The sequence below is a fragment of the Mirounga leonina genome, unplaced genomic scaffold (genome assembly GCF_011800145.1).
Source record: "Mirounga leonina isolate KUSES-001 unplaced genomic scaffold, KU_Mleo_1.0 Mir_154, whole genome shotgun sequence".
Classification (NCBI taxonomy): Eukaryota; Metazoa; Chordata; class Mammalia; order Carnivora; family Phocidae; genus Mirounga; species Mirounga leonina.
Window position 1 is genome coordinate 5,499,038 of NW_023270389.1, and position 20,059 is coordinate 5,519,096.

The 20,059-nt window shown below is 43.4% G+C and overlaps 1 protein-coding gene across 1 annotated transcript in view; it reads left to right on the forward strand.

Annotated features, from left to right (window-relative positions):
* Window positions 1-19,532, forward strand: part of SDHC (succinate dehydrogenase complex subunit C) — a 34,165-nt gene extending 14,633 nt beyond the window's left edge. Inside the window, exons 4-6 of the mRNA XM_035010012.1 lie at window positions 2,029-2,090; window positions 15,328-15,491; window positions 18,692-19,532. Of these exons, the coding sequence (XP_034865903.1) occupies window positions 2,029-2,090; window positions 15,328-15,491; window positions 18,692-18,796 (331 nt within the window). The 3' untranslated portion in view covers window positions 18,797-19,532. The remainder of the gene's footprint in view (window positions 1-2,028; window positions 2,091-15,327; window positions 15,492-18,691) is intronic.
* Window positions 19,533-20,059: the final 527 nt, after the last annotated feature.

The window sequence follows — 20,059 nt, forward strand, 5'->3', positions numbered from 1 at the left end:
CAAAGGCTGGGGCTGAATTAATCTGAAGATCCATTTACTCACATGACTTGGGTTGATTATGGTTGGTAAGGGGCACCGTCCTTTTCTCCCTGCCTGAGCCTTACAACCTGAGCTCTCTGCATGGGGTTATTTGGGCTTCCTCACAGCCTGAGAGAGTGTGATTTGGAAGTCATGCCATATCAGTTCTGCTACATTCTCTTTCTTGAGGCCATCAATCATGAAGTTCTGCCCAGGTTCAAGGGGCTCAATACTTACGTGCCTGATAAGGAGTGACAAGACTCTGGAAGGTCCTGTGGGACTGGAAATAGTACTGTGGTTGTTTAGGAAATAAAATCTCCTTACCTCCTCAGCACTCAGCTGACCCAGGCTGTGGCTGTAACCATATTTGAAAATTAGGGTCACGTTTGATTCCAGCAGTTTCTCATCTCACCCCCATTTTCACTTCAGTATTTCTAAATATCCAGAGCTGTGCACGCGCTTCATCTCGTAGCTCTTCCAGTCATGGGATTTCATTCGCTGGCCATGAGCCCTAAGTCCATTTGGAATGCTAAGCAGTGTCTTACAATTGCCCCACCTCTGTTTTTTTCAGTTCTCTCAAATCAATATTTGTTCTTTTTCAGTCTGATAATCATTCTCTTTGATAAATAAAATAGTTGAGCAATCTGCTTTGTACTCTGTCATCTATTAACATAAAATTGTCCATCCTGGTTAGGAGGCTTTCTTTCCCTGAATACAATTTTAAAAGCCCCTTTTTGTTGTCCTTGACATTTTTTGCAAGCCTCAGCTTATTCTGGGTTTTAGTCTCCTCATTTATCTTTATCTAACCAAATTATGTCATTGTTCTCTGCTTGTTCTTTGTTATGGGGCTCTTCTTCTGCCTTTTATATTTATCCTGTTAAGTCTGAGTTAAGCAGAGTGGGGTCTAGCCAGTTTTTTGGGTTTCTTTGGTCATAACTCCTTTCTTACTGTGACCATTTTCATTACATAGTTAGAATTTCTTTTTGAGATTTTTTTTCAGCCTACTTGAGTAGCTTCCCTGTAGAGTGTTGAAAATATGGTCTGATTATGCTCAGCTTTTCCTATCTAAGCAAACTTTCCAAGATGAATGTTAACTTTATCCATAGACTCCCGTTCTTTCCATTTCACTAACCAATCCTCTCGAGCACGAGAACTAGGTCCAGGGGCACCTGGGTGGCTCAGTTGTTAAGCATCTGCCTTCGGCTCAGGTCTTGATCCCAGGGTCCTGGGATCGAGCCCCGCATCGGGCTCCCTGCTCAGTGGGAAGACTGCTTCTCCCTCTCCCACTCCCCCTGCTTGTGTTCCCTCTCTTGCTGTCTCTGTCAAATAAACAAAAATCTTAAAAAAAAAAAAAAAAAAAAGAACTAGGTCCAGAATATAGCAGTGTTAGTTGTCCTTCTACAGAAATGCTCTGGCAAATTAATGATTCAGAACATGATTTAGAAAGGGGTTTGATGACAAAGTATTTTGAAACGACCATGGATTAAACATTTACTAAATCCGGGAAAATTGGATTTAAAAATTTGGGATAGGTAGTTTATTAGGGAATAAATGGTATGCTCAATGTGAATATTTATGGGCACATAATAAGAAATAAAGAGTTCAAGGGTGACTGTATATTCTATGAAACTAGATCAACAAAACTCACTTCATTTTCCTTTTACTTCAGTCTTGTGACTGGCACAAGGAAGGACCCAGGTGGTTGTATTCTAGTGATTATTTTCTATATAGATGCAACTTTAATTGGTGTCTTTGACCCACTCACGTTGTTTCTTCTTATGAAAGGAGGAGTTTGAGTTGTGATTGATTCCTTCTGGTAAAAGGAGGGATGCTTCTCCTGAAATCAGCGTTCGTATATTCAAACTAGAAAGTGGAAACACAAGAATGCAAAAGCTGTTTTGTTTTTATGTGTAAATAGTGCCTATTTCCAAAGCGTATAAACCAAAATGGAGTCTCTCTTGTGGTGTCATATTTTCCTTTTTTTAATTGCCTTTGTGTATTTCTTTGCAGTTGGTCTCTTCCCATGGCGATGTCCATTTGCCACCGCGGTACTGGTGTGGCATTGAGTGCAGGTACGTACATGTGTATTTATGTGCACGTATGTGTGCACATGCACCCGCACACACCCCCTTTGAAGAACTTTGCTGTTTCTGTGGCTCTTAGCACCGCCTCCTCTACAAATCAGCAACTTGATGTAAAGAAAATGATGAGTCCTTTTAAGCTTATTGTTCATTCATTCCTTTAACAATTCATTCTGAGTTCCCAGTGTGCGCATGTTCTTTCCTTAGACAGTTTTTTCTTAAGTTTTTTTTAATTTAAGCAATCTCTACACCCCAGGTGGGTCTTGAACTCACAACCCTGAGATTAAGAGTCGCATGCTCTTCCGACTGAGCCAGCCAGGTGCCCCTACTTAGCGAGTTTTTACATCATCCCTAGCACATCCTGTTATATTTATTGAAATTACAGAGAGCAGAGATAGAAATGTCATAAAGATGGGCTAGCTGACTAAACGTTGACCAAACACAGTCCAAGATTAGTCATCAACCTTATTCTTCCAGAAACTCCGTTTTAGTACCCATTCTTTATCACCTAGAATTGATCAGGCCCACAAAGATTAAGTCAGTTTCCAGTCTCATAAAATCTTCATTTACAGCCCAGAATGTCTATTTATTTACTTATATAGTATGAATTGTATGCTGGTCCTAGATAGTGCGTCCATTTCAGGTAGTAAAGTTTATTACAGGTAGGAAGTGTGCAGATTATAATTAGGTTTTGGGATCTGATGCATCTTTCCACAATAGAGAGATGCTTTACAAGAGGATCAGCTATATTTAAAAATTTTTCCCTGGCTTGTCCTGGAAACATGGACATATATCTGTTTTCTCTAATATTTTTCAGGGCCCCCCTGGGCTCCTGTAGACTCTGTTTTTACTGAAGCGGTCATCAGCAGGACTGGTGGCTCAAGTGGAGGGACCCTGTATTTAGGGAGCTGCTGCTGAGACACTGGCAGAAATTATCTAACATCACGTCTTTGCCATTCAAAATCAGATTTGTTTTGTTGATAATCAAATAGGGATAGGAACTCCTATCCAAGACCTGATGTTATCATTCCTGTATTATCATTCCTTTGGTTGGTAAAGGGATGATGGAAACCAGGTATAAGGATGATTGCTGTTGCCTGGGAGTCTGTGTCTAGTTTCTGGTTTTTAACCCACTTGGACTGAAATAATACGATACATTTCAGGATTAGGCTCTTCTAGCTGTAAATTCATAGTTACTTTATTTCTGCTTACTTAGAATCTTACAGTTGTTAGATTGATACTTTATGTTTAGTTTGGTGGTATTGATGAGCAGATTTAATCCTAAAAATCATTGAGATAACAAGAGTAGTTTATTAGGCTTTAGATTCCCCCCCCTTTTTTTTAAGATTTTATTTATTTGAGGGAGAGAGAATGGAGCAGGGGGAGGGGGAGAGGGAGAGGGAGAAGCAGACTCCCCACGGAGCAGGGAGCCCGACATGGGGCTCGATCCCGGGACGCCGGGATTGGGACCTCAGCCGAAGGCAGATGCTTAATGGACTGAGCCACCCAGGCGCCCCTAGATTCCTTTTTTATGTCCGTGTATTTATCACCACTGAATGAGAAAGGGGATATTGACTCTTTCGTAGACTATAATGACAAAAAAGTATTAGTTTGCCATACATAGCTGAAGTTGACATATTTTTTTTCACAAGTGTACTTAATAATCATTTATTTTTTCTATCTGAATCCCCTTGAATGACCTTGTATTCATCAGTGTTTATTCAGTTTTTCCCTAACCTTGTCCCCTAATCCTGTGATGGAACGTAGTGGCTGTTGTTTACCTATGGTAGTAGTTCTCATGTTTCCCTCGAATGCTGAAGGTCCATTCAGAACTGGAAGGGAACCGGTTTTTGCTAGATGGCCGACATAGGCAACTTAGTCAACTCTCTGAACCTTGGTTTATTCCTTATAAGATGAGCATATTAATAATGCCTATACCAGAATTGATGGAATTTCAAGAAAGTATATGTTGGATGTTGACTTATGAAAACAGGGATGAGAAGCACAATAAACTGAATGGCAGCGGTCTCTTAGAAGGTGATGTGCACTGGACCAAATGGTGAGAAGGCCTGAAATGAAGTCAATCCCAGCAACTGTGATCTCTGCATTCTTGTGGCTCTCCTCCGGTCTCTTTTTCACATAACAGCAGGAAAAACAAAATCCTTATGAAAATAAATTGAATCATGTCACACTTAGAATCATCCTATTACTGTATTTGCCTTTGCACTTAGATTACAGTTCAAATCTCCATCGTGGCAGAAAGTGTGCTGCCTCTGATCCGGCCTTGTTGAGCTCGCCTCTGCCTTGCCTCCCCTGCTTCCTGTGCTCTGCCCCCCTGGTCTTTGAATTCCTTTGAATGAGCAAAACTCTTTCTCACCCCAGAGCCATTGCATGCTTTAGTCCCTTAATCTGAAATGTCTGTTCCTACCCTTTGCTGCACCGTGCATGGTTGCTTCCTTTTTATCCTTTAGATCGGAACAGAATTGCCAGCTTAAACAGTACTTTGCTTACCACCATCTCTGAAGAAGGAGTTTCTGGTTCTAGTTCCTTTGTTAATTTTCTGTGTCACAGCACTGTTCTTTCATTGTACATTCATCGGTTCTTATTGTACTGGTTGTTTATTTCAGAGCTTTTATGATATATTTATAATTATTTTGTTTGTTTATAAATCTGTCTCTTTTATGAGACTGCAGACTCTTCAGAGAGTGGGGACTGCATCTATCTTCTTTACTGTTCGTACTCTCTAGCGAGCACTCAGTAGGTACTTGGATCTCTGTTTACTAAATGAATATGCCCATCTAATTCATTTTGCTCATGGTGGTCATTTCAGAACTGTTCATTCTTCCTGCCTTCTAATTAGTTTCTTCTTATGCGTTAGAAATTAGATAGTGATAGTAATAGCCTCTACCCTCGAGGGCAGAGGAGTCTAAGGAGTAAGACAAATAAATATTTATAGTGCACTATGATAACTTTTTAAAAAGATTTATTTATTTATTTTAGAGAGGGAGAGAGAGAGTGTGTGTGTGCAGTGGGGAAGGGCAGAGGGATAGAGAATCTTAAACAGACTTTGCACTGAGCGTGGGGCTTGGCGTGGGGCTCGATCCCACGACCCTGAGATCACAAGCTGAGCCGAAATCAAGAGTTGGATGCCCAACTGCACCACACAGGCAGCCCTGTGATGACTTTTCACTAGAGGTAAGGGGTCCCTGAGGAGAGACCATCTTTGAAGGAATTGGAGAGCTTGAAAGAAGGCTGAGTAGGAGAATTCATCAAGAGGAGGCAGAGGACGCATTCAACAGAGAAGCTACCTTGTGCAAAGGCCTAGGGGCTGGGAAGCGTCCAGAGTCACTGGATAGTGATGACTGGGTCTGATTGTCTGAGAGTAGTATTTATGGGGAAAATGGCAGAAGGTAAGGCTGAAAAGTGCGCCAAACAGTAAAGGACTTTGACTGCCCCGCAGAGAAGTTGGAACTTGATCCTGTAGACCGTTGGATGTCATAAAAGGCTCCTGTTCCCAGGGTGCCTGGGTACCTAAGTTGGTAGAGCACACGACTCTTGATCTTGGGGTCGTGGTCATGGGTTCAAGCCCCACATTGGGCATAGAGATTACATTAAAAAAAAAAAAGTTCCTGTTCTTATTTGTTCCAGTAATAGGATAGGCTGCCAGGACAAATCCGTGACAAGGTATTTATCCAGACTGTAGAGATTTTGCAGCCAATATATAAATTCTGAAAAACATGTTGAACCAAAAAGTTTGATGACACTAGTTTGACTTTAAAATAGAATTTAATAAAAAAGAACTTTATAGAGGTGCCTGGGTGGCTCAGTTGGTTCAGCATCCGACTCTTGATTTTGTCTTAAGTCACCATCTCAGGGTTGTGAGATTGAGCCCTGCATCAGGCTCTCTACTGGGTGTGGAGCCTGCTTAAGATTTTCTCTCTACCTCTGTCCCCTCCTCTAAAAAAAGAAAAAGAACTTTATGAACAGTCCTTTAAAACATGGAAAGAGATGGCCAGTAACACTCTTCCATTGCTTAGGGGCTGCAGGGATTAAAATACTCATGATTTTCCACTGTGACTAATGGTATAACAGTCTAAATGAAACCAGGTAATTACTTTCAGAAAGGCAGGGGACTAAGCTGCAGTGTGAGTGAGGCTGGGGCGGGGGGAGGAGGGGCAGTGACCAAGATGCCCCGACATAACAACAGTAAAAACAAGGAGTTTAGAAAAAGCACAGATGGATGCTAAATAGCAGGTATTTTAGAGGAATGCAGCTATAAATGAAGTGTACAGTGACCTCGGGTATAAGAATGGTCCTGAATGTTTTGGATAGTCATTAAAAACAGGTCAGATTAGAGACTCAGCCCTTCAGTGAGAGATGGCCTGAATGCATAGGCAAACCTTCTGCTCAGGCAGTCAGCTTCTTTCCTAGAAAAGCCACAGGCCTTATAGATTTATAAAGGAACTAATGGAACTCTAGAGTGACTGCTTTTTTTCTTCTGGGCTTGTTATGAGATGAGACATTAGTCACTGATTCTTAAATGTGTTAGAAATCCTGGTCACTGAGGCAGTGGAGAGAAAGTAACAAAGCAGACTTTGGAGTAAGGCAGATCTGAGTTCAGTTCCCACTCTGTCACTAATCAGCTACTGTATCCTCACTTCCTTTTGTGCTTATGATAATGCCTAGTTAGGATTGTGAGAATTAAATTAAATACTAGATCTGAAGTACCAGCTATAAATCAGAGTTTTTATGACCCCTTCCTCAGGTTCAATAATTTGCTAGAATAGCTCACCAGAGCTCATGAAAACACTTTACTTATATTTACTGATTTTTTTAAATGAAGGATGCAACTCAGAACAGCCAAATGGAAGAGAAATGTAGGGCAAGGTATAGGGGAGGAGAGGGGGAGTATGCATGGAGCTTCCATGCCCTTTCTGGTGTTAAATAATACCAGAATGCAGCTGTGTAAATATGAAGATCTAATTGGTTTTATTCATTGAGTCATGAATTGGCAGCATCCCATCTAGTGAGGAGAGAGATGCTCTGCTGAGCTAAACAAAAGAAGTTTTTAAAGGTAGAGAGAAGGCTTAACAACAATAACAACAACAACAACAAATAGGGGCACCTGGCTGGCTCAGTCATGTGGCTCTTGATCTTGAGGTTGTGAGTTGGAGGCCCACGTTGGGTGTAGCGATTAGTTAAAATCTTTAAAGAAAGAAGGAAGGAAGGAAAGAAGGAAAGAAAGGAATTTATGAGCAAGGAATGCATTGTTTAGGCAGGGTTGTCCTCCTAAGGGGAGTGGAAGGTATCTATCAGTAAATGTCGTAGCATTGAACAGGAAGTTCCATGTTGACTGGTTAAAGGTTACACTCCTGGGGAGTTAAAACTGCAGTTAGGTTAGGCATTAAGTTAGGTTTGCTGATTTGGCCTAAGTGTCACCATGTTAGGCCTGTGATTTCTTTTAACACCACCCTGTCAGCACCTTGATGTGTTCCACAACTTGAAAGCTGTCCAGACCCTATAGTTCAGGGATTTTTATGGAGGTTTCATCACCTAGGCAAGATTGCTTAAATCATTGACCATTAGCTCAATCACCAGCCACTCCTTTGCAGATATCTGGGGGGTGGGGTTGGAGAGGAGGGGATGGGGATGAAAGTTTCAACCCTCAATCATGCCTTGGTCTTTCTGGCGACAGGCCCCCATCCTGAAGCCATGCAGAGGCCCCCATCCACCAGTCATCCCAATAGCATACTAAAGGCGTTCTTCATCACTAGAGGTTCCAAAGGTTTCAGGATCTGTGTGCCAGAAACTGGGGGAAAAGACCAAATATATATATTTCTTATCATATCACATCTTTGAACAAGGAATAGCAATCAGTTTATCCAATCAGAAGTGACTGGCCAAAGCTTTCCTCATTACAAGTGAAAAATATATGAGAGGAAACCAAATATGCGATTTCCTAAATTCTCCTCTGATGTCTAGGATGCTGGGAAGCACGCAGTAGCCTCTCCTACAACCTCAGCGCCTGAGGAGGGACCCCTCTAACAGCTAAACAACGTAAACTGGGAAAACAAAGCCAACGACCCTGTCCCGTCTAATTGCCAAGACAAATTAAATGGTGCTTTCGCTTGGCTGCCAGGACGAGCCCCAGCCTCCTCCATGGCAGTGAAGTGCAGTATACACAGCACTGGGCGAGTTGTCAGGAAGCCCTGCGGCCACTTCCAGGAGCCGTCATAAGCTCTCTCAGACACTTCTTCCCAGCAAGCCCCTGCAGATGTCACTGCAAGTGAAAATGAAAACATGTGAAAGAGCCTTGGTGGAGCTGTCCAAGTGATGATTAAAACTTGGGGTGACGGCACCTGATTGCTCTTTCAGCTGAAGTGTCCTCACAGTAATCCCATCGTGTTAAGTCATGCCTGTGGCTTCCCTGCAGCCTCTGGGGGTGGGGGTGGGGGGCAGGAGGTTCCTGCTCTGAGAAGAAGTAGAACGGTTCTGAGACGTATTTTCTCTTCTGGCGACCGTCAGCCTTGCCAGGCCGTGTCATCTTGGTAATGTGAGGACGGAGCTGTCGTACTCGTGGAGCAGGAGAGGCTGAGAGCGAGATTTTCAACTACGAATGATCAGACATTTACTGAATGGTATAGAAGTGAATATTCCAAGCATTAATGTAAATCGTAATCACTACCAGGCCTGTATCAGGAACTTCATATCTAGGACTTAATTCTCACAGTCCGAACAAGGCATTATTAATATAAGCAGAAGAGGAAGTGAGGAAATAGTAGCTGGTTAGTGACAGAGGGGGAACTGAACTCACATTGCCTTTCGCCAGAGGTGGTGTTCTCACCACTTTCTCTACACCACCTCAGTGACCAGGATTCCTAATGTATACATAACACATCACAGTTGAGAATCAGTGACTAATGGCCCATCTCATGAAAAGTCCAGAAGAAAAAAACAGCCACTTTGGAGTTCCACTAGTTACCTTGTAAGTCTGTATGGAAGGCCTTCAGCTTTTCCAGAAAAGATGCTGACTGCCTGAGCAACAGGTTTGCCTGTGCGTCCCCACAGTCTCTCACTGACGGGCCGATTCTTCAGCCTGGCCTGTATGAAAGTCAGTGTGGATCAGGGAATGATGCTGATGTTCAGTCTGATACTCAGGGTTGGATATGTTCTCTATCCAACAGTGTATACATCTCATTAGTAAATAATTGTGGTTATTTAAGAGTGAAATTTTTAAAATTTTTCTCTCTGTTATGGGGATGATTTTTTTCTTTCAAATGGCTACAAAATTGTTAGGGCATAAATACTTGAGTTGCTTGAATTGAATTACTTAAGAAACAACCGTTAGGTATTTCTTTTGGCTTAGGGGCACCCTGAAAAAAAAATTACTGAAAACACTGAGGTACCATGAACTGAGCTAGTTTGAGAAGATTTAGGAAGAACATATGACCCAAGAGGATTCAAGGATCTTTGACAGTCTGGACAGATAGGAGGTTAGGGGGCCCCTCCACTGTTCCTTGAATTTCAGTGCAAACCTGCAGCTCCGAAACTTCACCAGCCACACATGTGCCTTAGATATCCGAAAGACTCAGCCCCCATCTATGCACCCAACGTGACAGCAGTCGGACCACGGAGTCCCAGGGAGGGCCGCTCATAGCAGCACTCACCTCTTAGAAGACCAGACTGATAGGACTGCCTCATCTTAGAATAACACCACCTACTCTCAGATAACCTTCCAGAGTCAAAACTAATGGAAATCCTGGGGTGTGAACAGCAGTGTCTTCAGCCTTTGCTTCTATGAATGTTATGGAATTTTGTCTGTTAGTTAAATCAATTCAAAAGCAAATGAATGTCTCAAAATAAATCAGATGTTCTTGACACCATTCTGCTACACCAGTTTTTTCAAGATCGGTATTTTTTTAAACGATGGAAACACCAGCAAGTCTAAAAGAACAATTATGAGTCAGGAGTTTATAGGTGCTTAAGAAAAAGGTGTGGTGTTAGTGGAAAGAATCTTGAGTTTTGTGTTCGAATCCCAGCCCATTCACTTAATGCTCAGTAAACTTGGATATGCTTAATGTTTCTGAACCTCATTTCTTCAGCTGTTAGTGAAATGAAGGTGCTACTAATTTTTCAGATTGTTAGGAAGATTAAATAATTATGTAAGTTTTAAGTAAATGGTGGCTGTAGCAATAAACATATTTGAAATAGGTAGTATTTTTCTGATGGGTTTGGTACTTAAAAACATAAAATGACAGTGTCTCTGGATGTACACAAAATGGTTTATCTCTGAGCGGTGTGGGATTATGGAGAACTTTTCTAAACCATACATTTCTATAATGTTGTAGTTCTTTGCAGTGTTTTTATAATCTGAAAAAGTAAGTGATGTCTCTGGGAGGTCAAGGAGATCATTACACAAATTCCAATCCAGATGTAATTAGAAGAGAGACCGTATTGGCTGCCCTGTTCTTTCAAAAAAGGCCCTTTTCTGAACTGTTTATACTCAACACTTCTGACACCAAATGCATGTTTTTCCCATTAATAACAAATTTTCCAATTCTCCAGGCACCAACTGGGTGTCTCCAATTCGGTGCAGCGCTGATACTCACTACTCAGAGTTAGTGCAGACCCCACAGGTTAAAGGCACAGCCCCACAAGATGGCCCCCCACTTCAGTCTCCAGTCACAGGTCCCACATTACCAGCTGTACTTCTTGACCCAGTAGCGTTGAGAACCTGTTTTGTGTTGCTCTCTGTGTGAACTGTGGTGCTTCCAGAAACGAGGAGCCATGGCCCTTGCCTCCGAGGACTTCACCTCCCCAGTTGGCCCATCCACACTTCAGACTTCACTGATCGCTTACATGCAGGTGGCCCTCAAATCTGTGTCTTTAAGCCAGAGCCCAGGTCGCTTCAGGCCTCTGGCCAGCTGCTCACTGCGTATCCTCACGTGCTGTTCCGTGGTACTTCGAACTTAGCGGTACTCTCGACTGATGAACATGCATCTGCAGACAAATCAAAACTGAAACTAAAAACAGCCTGCATTTCCTTCGTTCCCTGTGTGGGTGAAGGGCATTATCTAGTCAGTAGCCCTTGCAAACCACCATCCTTGACTTATCTCATTTACCCCAAATCCCCAAATTTTACCAAATTTTCCATTCTTTATTCTCCCTGTTACTGTCTTCAGTCAAGCCCTCACCTTCGTCCACTGGAGACTTGGAATTACCACAGCATCCTTTTCAGACTTCCTGCCTCCACGGACTCTTCTCATCTGTCCCCCTGTTGCTCCCAAGTTGATGTTTTCAAAGGGTGTATCTGACCATCTCACTGTCCAGTTTAAAACTCTTAATGATTTATCAGTCCCATTAGGAATGGCAGTATTTGACCCAAGTAACCTTCCCCTCCTTCTGAGGCCAGGGCAGGTCATTGTTTCTGTATATGATACAGCCTAAGAATCCTTCCCACTATAACACCTTTTTTTTTTTTCTTTTAATTTCAGGTATACAGTATATTGATTTGACAACTGTATACATTACTCAGGGCTCAGGATAAGTGAAGTCACCACCTGTCACCATATAGTATCTTTACAATATTACCAACTATATTCCCTATGCTGTACTTTTCATCTCTGTGATTTATTTCATAACTGGAAGTTTGTGCCTCTTAATCCCCTTCATGTATTTCACCTGTTCCCCCAACCCCCTCCCCCTGGCAACCATGAGTTTGTTCTCTGTATTTAAGAGTACATTTGTTTGTTTTGTTTTTTAGATTCCACATATAAGTGAAATCATACGGTATTTGTCTTTTTCTTTTTAAGGTTTTATTTTTGAGAGAGAACACGAGCACATGTGGGGGGGCAGGGCAGAGGGAGAAGCAGATTCCCTGCTGAGCGGGGAGCCCGATGCGGGGCTCGATCCCAGGACCCTGGGATCATGACCTGAGCCGAAGGCAGACGCTTAACCGACTGAGCCACCCAGGCACCTGGCATTCATCTTTTTCTAGCTAACTTATTTCTCTTGCGGCCCATCCGTGTTGTTGCAGATGGCCAGATCTCATTCTTTTTTATGCCTGAGTCATCTTCTGCTGTGTACATATACCACATCTTTGTCCATTCATCTACTGATGGATGCTTGGGCTGCTTCCATATCTTCCATTGTAAATAATGTTGCCATAAACATAGGGGATTAGTGTTTCTGTTATTGTTGTTATTTATTTTTAGTAATCTCTACACGCAACATGGGGCTTGAACTCACGACCCTGAGATAAAGAGTCATGCTCCTCCGACTGAGCCAGCCAGGCGCCCTGAATTAGTGTTTTTGTTTTCTTTGGGTAAATATCCAGTAGTGGAATTACTGGATCATATGGTATTTCTGTTTTTAATTTTTTGAGGAACCTCCATATTGTTTCCCACAGTGTTTGCACCAATTTACATTCCCATCACCGGTGTGCAAGGGTTCCCTTTTCTCCATGTCCTTGCCAACACTTGGTATTTCTTCTCTTTTGGATACTAGCCATTCTGACTGGTGTGAGGTGATATCTCATAGTGGTTTTGATTTGCATTTCCCTGATGATTAATGATACTGTGCATCTTTTCATGTGTGTGTTGGCCATCTATATGTCTTACAAAAACACTTTAGATAGCCATTATTAATTGATATGGGTTGGCACTGAGATGAACTGTGTTTGATTGGCACCAGGATGAAATCTGTCATCCTTGACTGGCAGGATCGAGTTTAAAATCTGTAGTTTAGCATATCAGGCCCTCTTTGATGTATCCTGCCACTCCCCACTTCTCTGCCCCCCTCAGCTCTTTTCTCAAAACTTAGCTTAAATACACCTCTGAGAAAAAGCTTTTCAGGATACTCTCCCCCCTCCTACCAGATGGGTTTTGATTGTTCTGCTCCTGAGCACCCCATGCACACATATGCCTTTGTTAAGTGCCAGTGCCCTCCAGCACCTTACCTTGGACTATAGATTGATTTACTTAAGTGTCTCCCCTACTAAACCATAAGCTTCTTTTTTGTTTTAAATATTTATTTACTTGAGAGAGAGAAAGAGTGCACGGCAGGGGGGAGGGTCAGAGGGAAAAGCAAGCTCCCTGCTGCGTGGGGAGCCTGATGTGGGGCTCAGTCCCGGGACTCCAGGATCATGATCCAAGCTGAAGACAGATGCTTAACCCACTGAGCCACCCAGGCGTCCCTAATTCTGTCAGCGTTTTGAGAAACTGCCAAATTGTTCTCCAGAGTGGCTGTACCATTTCACATTCCCACCAGCAATGTGTGAGATCCTAATTTCTCTACATCCTTGCCAACACTTGTTGTTATCTGTTTTTTTATATTTATGTTCTTAAATATAAATTAGACATATTTAAGGGGCATCTGGGTAGCTCAGTTGGTTAAGTGTCTGACTTCATTTTAGCTCAGGTCATGATCTCAGGAGTCCTGCATTGGGCTCCATGCTAGGCTTAAGATTCTCTCTTTCCTTCTCCCTCTGCCCCTCCCCCCTGCTCACTTGCTCGCAGTCTCTGTCCAGGAAAAAAAATTAAACACATTGTTATTTATATAAATGTGTATATTTTATATACATGCACATAATTTTATATTTACATATTATAACATCCTAGTAGGTGTGAAGTAGCTTCTCATCATGGTTTTTTTTTTTTTTAAAGATTTTATTTATTAGAGAGATCGGGAGAGCACAGAAGGAAAGTGAGAGGGAGAAGCAACTCCCCGCTGAGCAGAGAGCCTGTTGCAGGACTTGATCCCAGGACCCTGGGAAAATGACCTGAGCCGACGGCAGATGCTCAACTGACTGAGCCACCCGGGCTCTCTCTCACTGAAGTTTTGATTTGCATTTCCCTAATGGCTGATGGTGTTGAGCATCTTTTCGTAGACTTATTGGCCATTTAATTATCTATGTTTGGAGAGATACCTATTTAGATCCTTTGTCCGTTTTTAAATTGGGTTGTGTTTTTATTATTGAGTTGTAAGAGTCTTTAGTATATTCTGGATACGTGTCCCTTACAGACATATGATCTGCAAATACTTTCTCTCACTCTGTGTTGTCTTTTTACTTTTTTTTCCCAATGTGAGTATAGCGGCCTACGTGTTACGTTGGTTTCAGGTGTACAACGTGCTGGGTCAGCCGCTCAGCACACCTGGCTGTGCTCAGCACAGTTGCAAGCACCATCTGTCCGCACACACCTTAGCGCACTGCCATTGTTCCCTGTGCCGTGCCTTTCGTTCATCTTTTTACTTTCTTTTTTTTTTTTTTAAAGATTTATTTATTTATTTATTTGAGAGAGAGCATGAGAGGGGGGAAGGGCAGAGGGAGAAGCAGACTCCCCGCCAAGCAGGGAGCCCGATGTGGGACTCCACCCCGGGACTCCAAGATCATGACCTGAGCCGAAGCAGTCGCTTAACCAACTGAGCCACCCAGGCGCCCCTTTTTTTTCTTTTTAAAGATTTTATTTATTTATTTGAGAGAGAGAGAATGAGAGAGAGCACATGAGAGGGGGGAGGGTCAGAGGGAGAAGCAGACTCCCTGCCGAGCAGGGAGCCCGATGCGGGACTCGATCCCGGGACTCCAGGATCATGACCTGAGCCGAAGGCAGTTGCTCAACCGACTGAGCCACCCAGGCGCCCCATCTTTTTACTTTCTTAATGACATTGTTTGCAGCACAAAAATTTTTAATTTTGATAAAATCTAATTTATTTTTTTGTTACGATGGTTTTGGCACCGTATCTAAGAAACCAGCGCCTAATATAGGGTCGTGAAGATTGACTCCTGTGGTTTCTTCTCAGAGTTTTAATGTTTTAGCTCTTACGTTCAGGTCTCCGATCCATTTTGCCTTACATTTTGTGTGTGTGTGGTAGAGATTTGAATGATTCTTTACCTTGGACTGAATATACTGTTTTTACTTTTTCTTACGGAGATAATAATGTAGGTACAGTCAGAAGGTGACTTCTGAAGTGGCAAGTGAAGTTTTTGTCGAGAGGAATGTTCGAAGGAGGAATAATCTGCTAACCTGTATGGCAAATTTGAGAGATTAGGATCAGGTCCCAAGTAGCCTACCTCCCACTACAGACATGAACACTAGTCTAAATCTTCCCCATTTCACAATGGGTCAGAATTGCATGAGGTGCCAGGGCCTGTCAGAGAACCCAGTTTTATGTGTTTTAGTAGTGGTAGCAGGTGGACAGCTGTAATGGGCTTACTTGGTTTTCTCCTCAGGGGTCTCTCTCTTTGGCTTGTCGGCCCTGTTGATCCCTGGGAACTTTGAGTCTCACTTGGAACTTGTGAAGTCCCTGTGTCTGGGGCCATCACTGATCTACACGGCCAAGTTTGCACTTGTCTTCCCTCTCATGTATCACACCTGGAATGGGATCCGACACTTGGTAAGTTAATTGTTGGTTTATACATTTTCTGGGTGAAGGGAGTGTAGGGAAGTGTGGGATTCTCTCCTTCATTGCCGGGGTTTAGTGCTACCCCTAAAGTTAGTTGTCTGGACCTTTGCTCAGGGGCTCCTGGGGAGAGCTAAACTAGATCCGCGTGCACTCCTGGCAGCCCTGCTGGGGATCCCACTGAGCTCTGGGTATAGGCCTGGCAGATACTTGCAGTGTCTCGGTGTGAACTGTTCTATTTTTAAGGGGCGTGTTGCTAAAAGAGACCCCTGAAGCCAGGTCATCCCTCTGATGTGTCAGGCCCTGTTCTAGACCTTGGGGTTTCAATTCTGAGCTAGATGGTTGCTGCTTTCAGTCTAACATTCCTATCAACCCAGGGTGACAAGTTCAGTTGGAGTTGAATATGTTAACTTTAGTTATCTTGACATTGGATTGCGTTAACTGTTTTTGTTCTTTGTTGAGCTCTTGGAGAAAATGAGGCCAACTTTAACAGTAACTGGATACCTAGGATCCCAGATTTTAATATTGGGGTTAGGAATCTTTTGATGGCCTGAAAACTGTCCATGCTTCCTCCTACATGACTTTTCTCCTTCTCTCGCTCTCTTTTTTTTAACTTCTGTTATTATTTTTAGTTTATTTATTTGAGAGAGAGAGAGTGCATGCATCTGTACTCAGGGCGCACTCACGAGCCAGGGAAGAGCAGAGGGAGAGGGACAGGCAGGCTCTACTGAGTGCAGAGCCCAACATGGGGCTCGATCCCAGGACCCTGAGATCTGACCTAAGCCGAAACCAAGAGTCGGACACTTACTTGATTGAGCCACCCAGGAGCCCCTCCTTCTCTCTCTCTCTCTCGCGCTCTTTTTTTTTTTTAAGATTTTGTTTATTCATTAGAGAGAGAGAACACATGCACAGGAGAGAGAGTGAGAGAGAGCGGGAGCAGGGACGGGGGAGAGGGAGAAGCAGGCTCCCTGCTGAGCAGGGAGCCCTGGGTGGGGCTCGATCCCAGAACCCCGGGATCAACACCTGAGCTGAAGGCAGACGCTTAACCACTGAGCCACCCAGGCACCACCTCCTTCTCTTTATATAATGGAATTAAAGCTTAATCATGTCTGCCCCAGGTCAGAGATCAGTCCCTCCTCCAACATTTTAGGATTTCATGTTTTGTGGTCTCCCTACCCCTAGTATTGCTTTCTTTCCCAGGAAGACAATTATGATTCCATTCTTTCTTGTCTTCCAGTTCCTTCCTAACCTGAGCCATCTGTCAGATGGATATTCTTGCCTTAATCTGACCTTTATAATTTCCACATCAGAATCTAGAGGCACACACTCTCTGAATTTCAATCTGGTCCAATAGACAGTTTAATGGAATCAGAAAAGTGAGAGACTAAATGACCTATTAAGTGTATCTATCAACTGTTCCCTGGGGCAGTGTTCAGTTTGATTCACAATGAATTCACTTCCCTTCGGGAGGGGATAGAGAAGGAGGGCATTTCCATTAATGACTTCTTATTCCACAGAACCAATCTCTCTAATGAAATCAGCTGATCAGCTTCCTCTGTTCACATCCGGACTCTAGCAGAACTTACCACATACTTGCTTTTGTCTCAGTATGTGGGGAGGGAAGGGGAAGAGGTTTTGTAAAATCTCAGAACTCAGTCAAGGTTTTTCTGCCCTGGTTCCTGCCTGTAATGGTAAGCTCTTCGTTGAGAGAAGTGAGGAGCCTAAAGGCTTTTCTTACCCCTTAAATCTGCTTTTATTTTTTTCTTGTAGAAAGTACTGGCTCTTGAGTATGGGACAGGATTTGATCTGTTCTCCATGACAGAGAGTCCTAGCTCTTGCCCTCTGAGCTTGGTAGTTGCCTTTCCAGAAGATCTAATGGGGAGAGGGGAGTGGAATTGATAGAAAAGAGTGGGAAGTGACCAGGTCTCTGGCCTTCTAGAGAGTATCCCCACCCCCGTCACCACCCGCCAGTAGGACTCCATTTTTTTTTGGTAAAACACTGTACCTATATAAGTAAAACAGCTCTGTGTGGGGACCTGCTCGACCCCTAATCTGATCTAAGTAGAGCCTCGATTCTCCACCCCCCCGCCCCCCCTCCCCCTCCCCCTCTGGTTCTCTCTAACTTTTAAGTACTCCTAATTTAGTTTAACATTCAGAGTGTGGGCGTTTGTGTTATATGGGGGCAGTCAAGTATGGAAAGTGTAGAACCTAAGAATTCTACCTTTGCCCTAGGGGTTCTTTTAGTGACTTAGATTATATATAATACGGCAGTGTCCCTGGGGTACAGGAGAGGCTAGATCAGTGTTTTTAAAACCCTGGTTTTTGATGTAGTGGGTAGAAAACCAATTTAGTGGGTTATTACCAACACACCCAGAAATTTAGGGGCTCCTGGCTGGCTCAGTTGGTGGAGAGTGTGACTTTTGATCTTGGGATTGTGGGTTTAAGCCCCCAGCATTGGGTGTAGAGCTTACTTTAAAAACAAAAAACCAAAAAAAACCCCAGAAATTTAATAGCATATAATACATAGAATGCAGCACACATACTAATGGTAAATATTGCTTATTCTTTCATGAACTTGTGCTGTAAATATACTGGCAAACGAAATTGAGAAATAGTGTCTAGATCCCAGAGGGTTTTTTAGAATTCTAGTTCTCTGACTGGATGTTACTTCCCGAGGCAGGGGTGGGGGGAGGTGGTGGTGGTTCTGTGGTTGACTGTATCTAAGAAACCATGTATCTTATATCCCTGTTGGAGCTTCACCATGTATGTTAATAAATTGTTTCAAAAATCTTGCAGTTAAATGTTTACTAAATTTATTCGACCATGGAACTTTTCTCCCCCATGCAACACCTTTTAGCATTCTGAGGAACTGGTTTGTGGAGGAACACACTTTGGGAAACATTGATTTGGTTTTGTTACAGGAGGGAAAGTTTGATCTCTTTAGTCTGGAAGCTTTTGTACGTAGGGGCTATACTTCATATATATGCCTTTCCTGTCACTGGGACAAGTGGGTGGTAGGTACCATGTTGTGGGTTTCAGAAAGGCGGGTCCAGGCGAAGTGCTTTTCCCTAGAACCACGCCAAGACCAGTTGCCCATTCCATGAGGTGGACCTCCTTTCTCAGAAAGGAGAGTACCCAGGGCCCTGATGGCTGAAATTCTTTCTTCTCTTTTTTTTCTTTTCTTTTTTCTGCAGATGTGGGACCTAGGGAAAGGCCTGAAGATTCCCCAGCTGGACCAGTCTGGAGTAGCTGTCTTGGTTCTTACTGTGTTGTCCTCTGTAGGGCTGGCAGCCATGTGAAGAGCTGAAGTTCCCAGCATTGTCTTCCCATAAATGAATCACTGACCTATCTTCCTGTTTGTCACTCTCTTCTCCAGCCAAGACAAAGTTCTCCCGATTTATTTAGACCCTTTTGTGCTTGCACATCCCCTCGGAGCTTAGCAACAGTAGAGTACCTCCTAGAACCCGAGCAGTGGAAGAGGGTCTGGTTTCCTCCCTTGTTTCTAAAGATGGAATGACTCAAAACTTCCCTTTTCCTGCCCCCAGCTTGCAGCCTTCTCTGGGCCTGGAAGCCCTCATTCTCTCTCCATATTGGGCCTTGATTTGTGCTGACGGTCAGCTTTTGGCTCCTTCTTCCCGAGACAGTGGAAACAGTGGAGGCTCTGTGGCCTCTGCCATGGGGCTTTGGGTGCCATTGCCTGTGGGTTGCTAGCTTAAAGGACAGTTGTGTTCATTGGTCAGAGCCCAGGGTCTTCAGCACCCACACAGTATGACTGAAAGAGGGATGGGGGTGGAGGGGAATTAGCCTGTCCCAGCTAGCTGGAGATAAAGAGGGTCAGTTGACTCTTAAAGCAGGTGCTTTGGGGAGAAGATATATAGCTTTTAATGCAAAAGGAAGATCCAGAAGATTACAGTGAACCTATTAAGGGTTATCCCCCCCCCCCCCCGCCTGCATTTCTGGAAAAACAAGCCTCTTTTCTAATCCAAATTCATGTGACATCTGTTTCTGAAACTGAATTAAAATACTCATTTTGTCTTTGACTCTCCTTGAAATCTAGAGAAACCAAGAGAATGGCGGTTGGGGAGGAGCCAATTTCCTCTCTCTCCCTCTGGTCTCAGGCATTTACATCCCCCAATCTGACCTTTCTTGGGAGGGAAACAGCTTGTCCTGCGGCCGACTGTTGAAACAGTGTTTAGGGAATCAAATGCAAGTAGCCAGAGATGAAATATCGTGCAGAGGCCTCGGAGAAGGAAGGAGCAAGAGAAAGGAGGTTAAGCATGTGGAAGCTTTGCATTATCACAGGCTCCAGAATCCCACTGAGAACTGCTCATAAACCTCAGGGTACAGTTCAGCAAATGATGATCCAGTAAGGGAGCCCGAGGACCAGTAGAGGTGGCAGCTAAGGGATGATGAGCTAAGTATATAGACTGGGAGAGAAAGGAGAGCAGAGATAAGAGAGGCGGGATCGTTGAAGACCTGGCAAAAATTTGTAATTTAATGGGAAAGCTTGCTGCTTTTAAAATCCATATGGGCCGGCCTCTTGAATCTCTCACTCCCTTGGC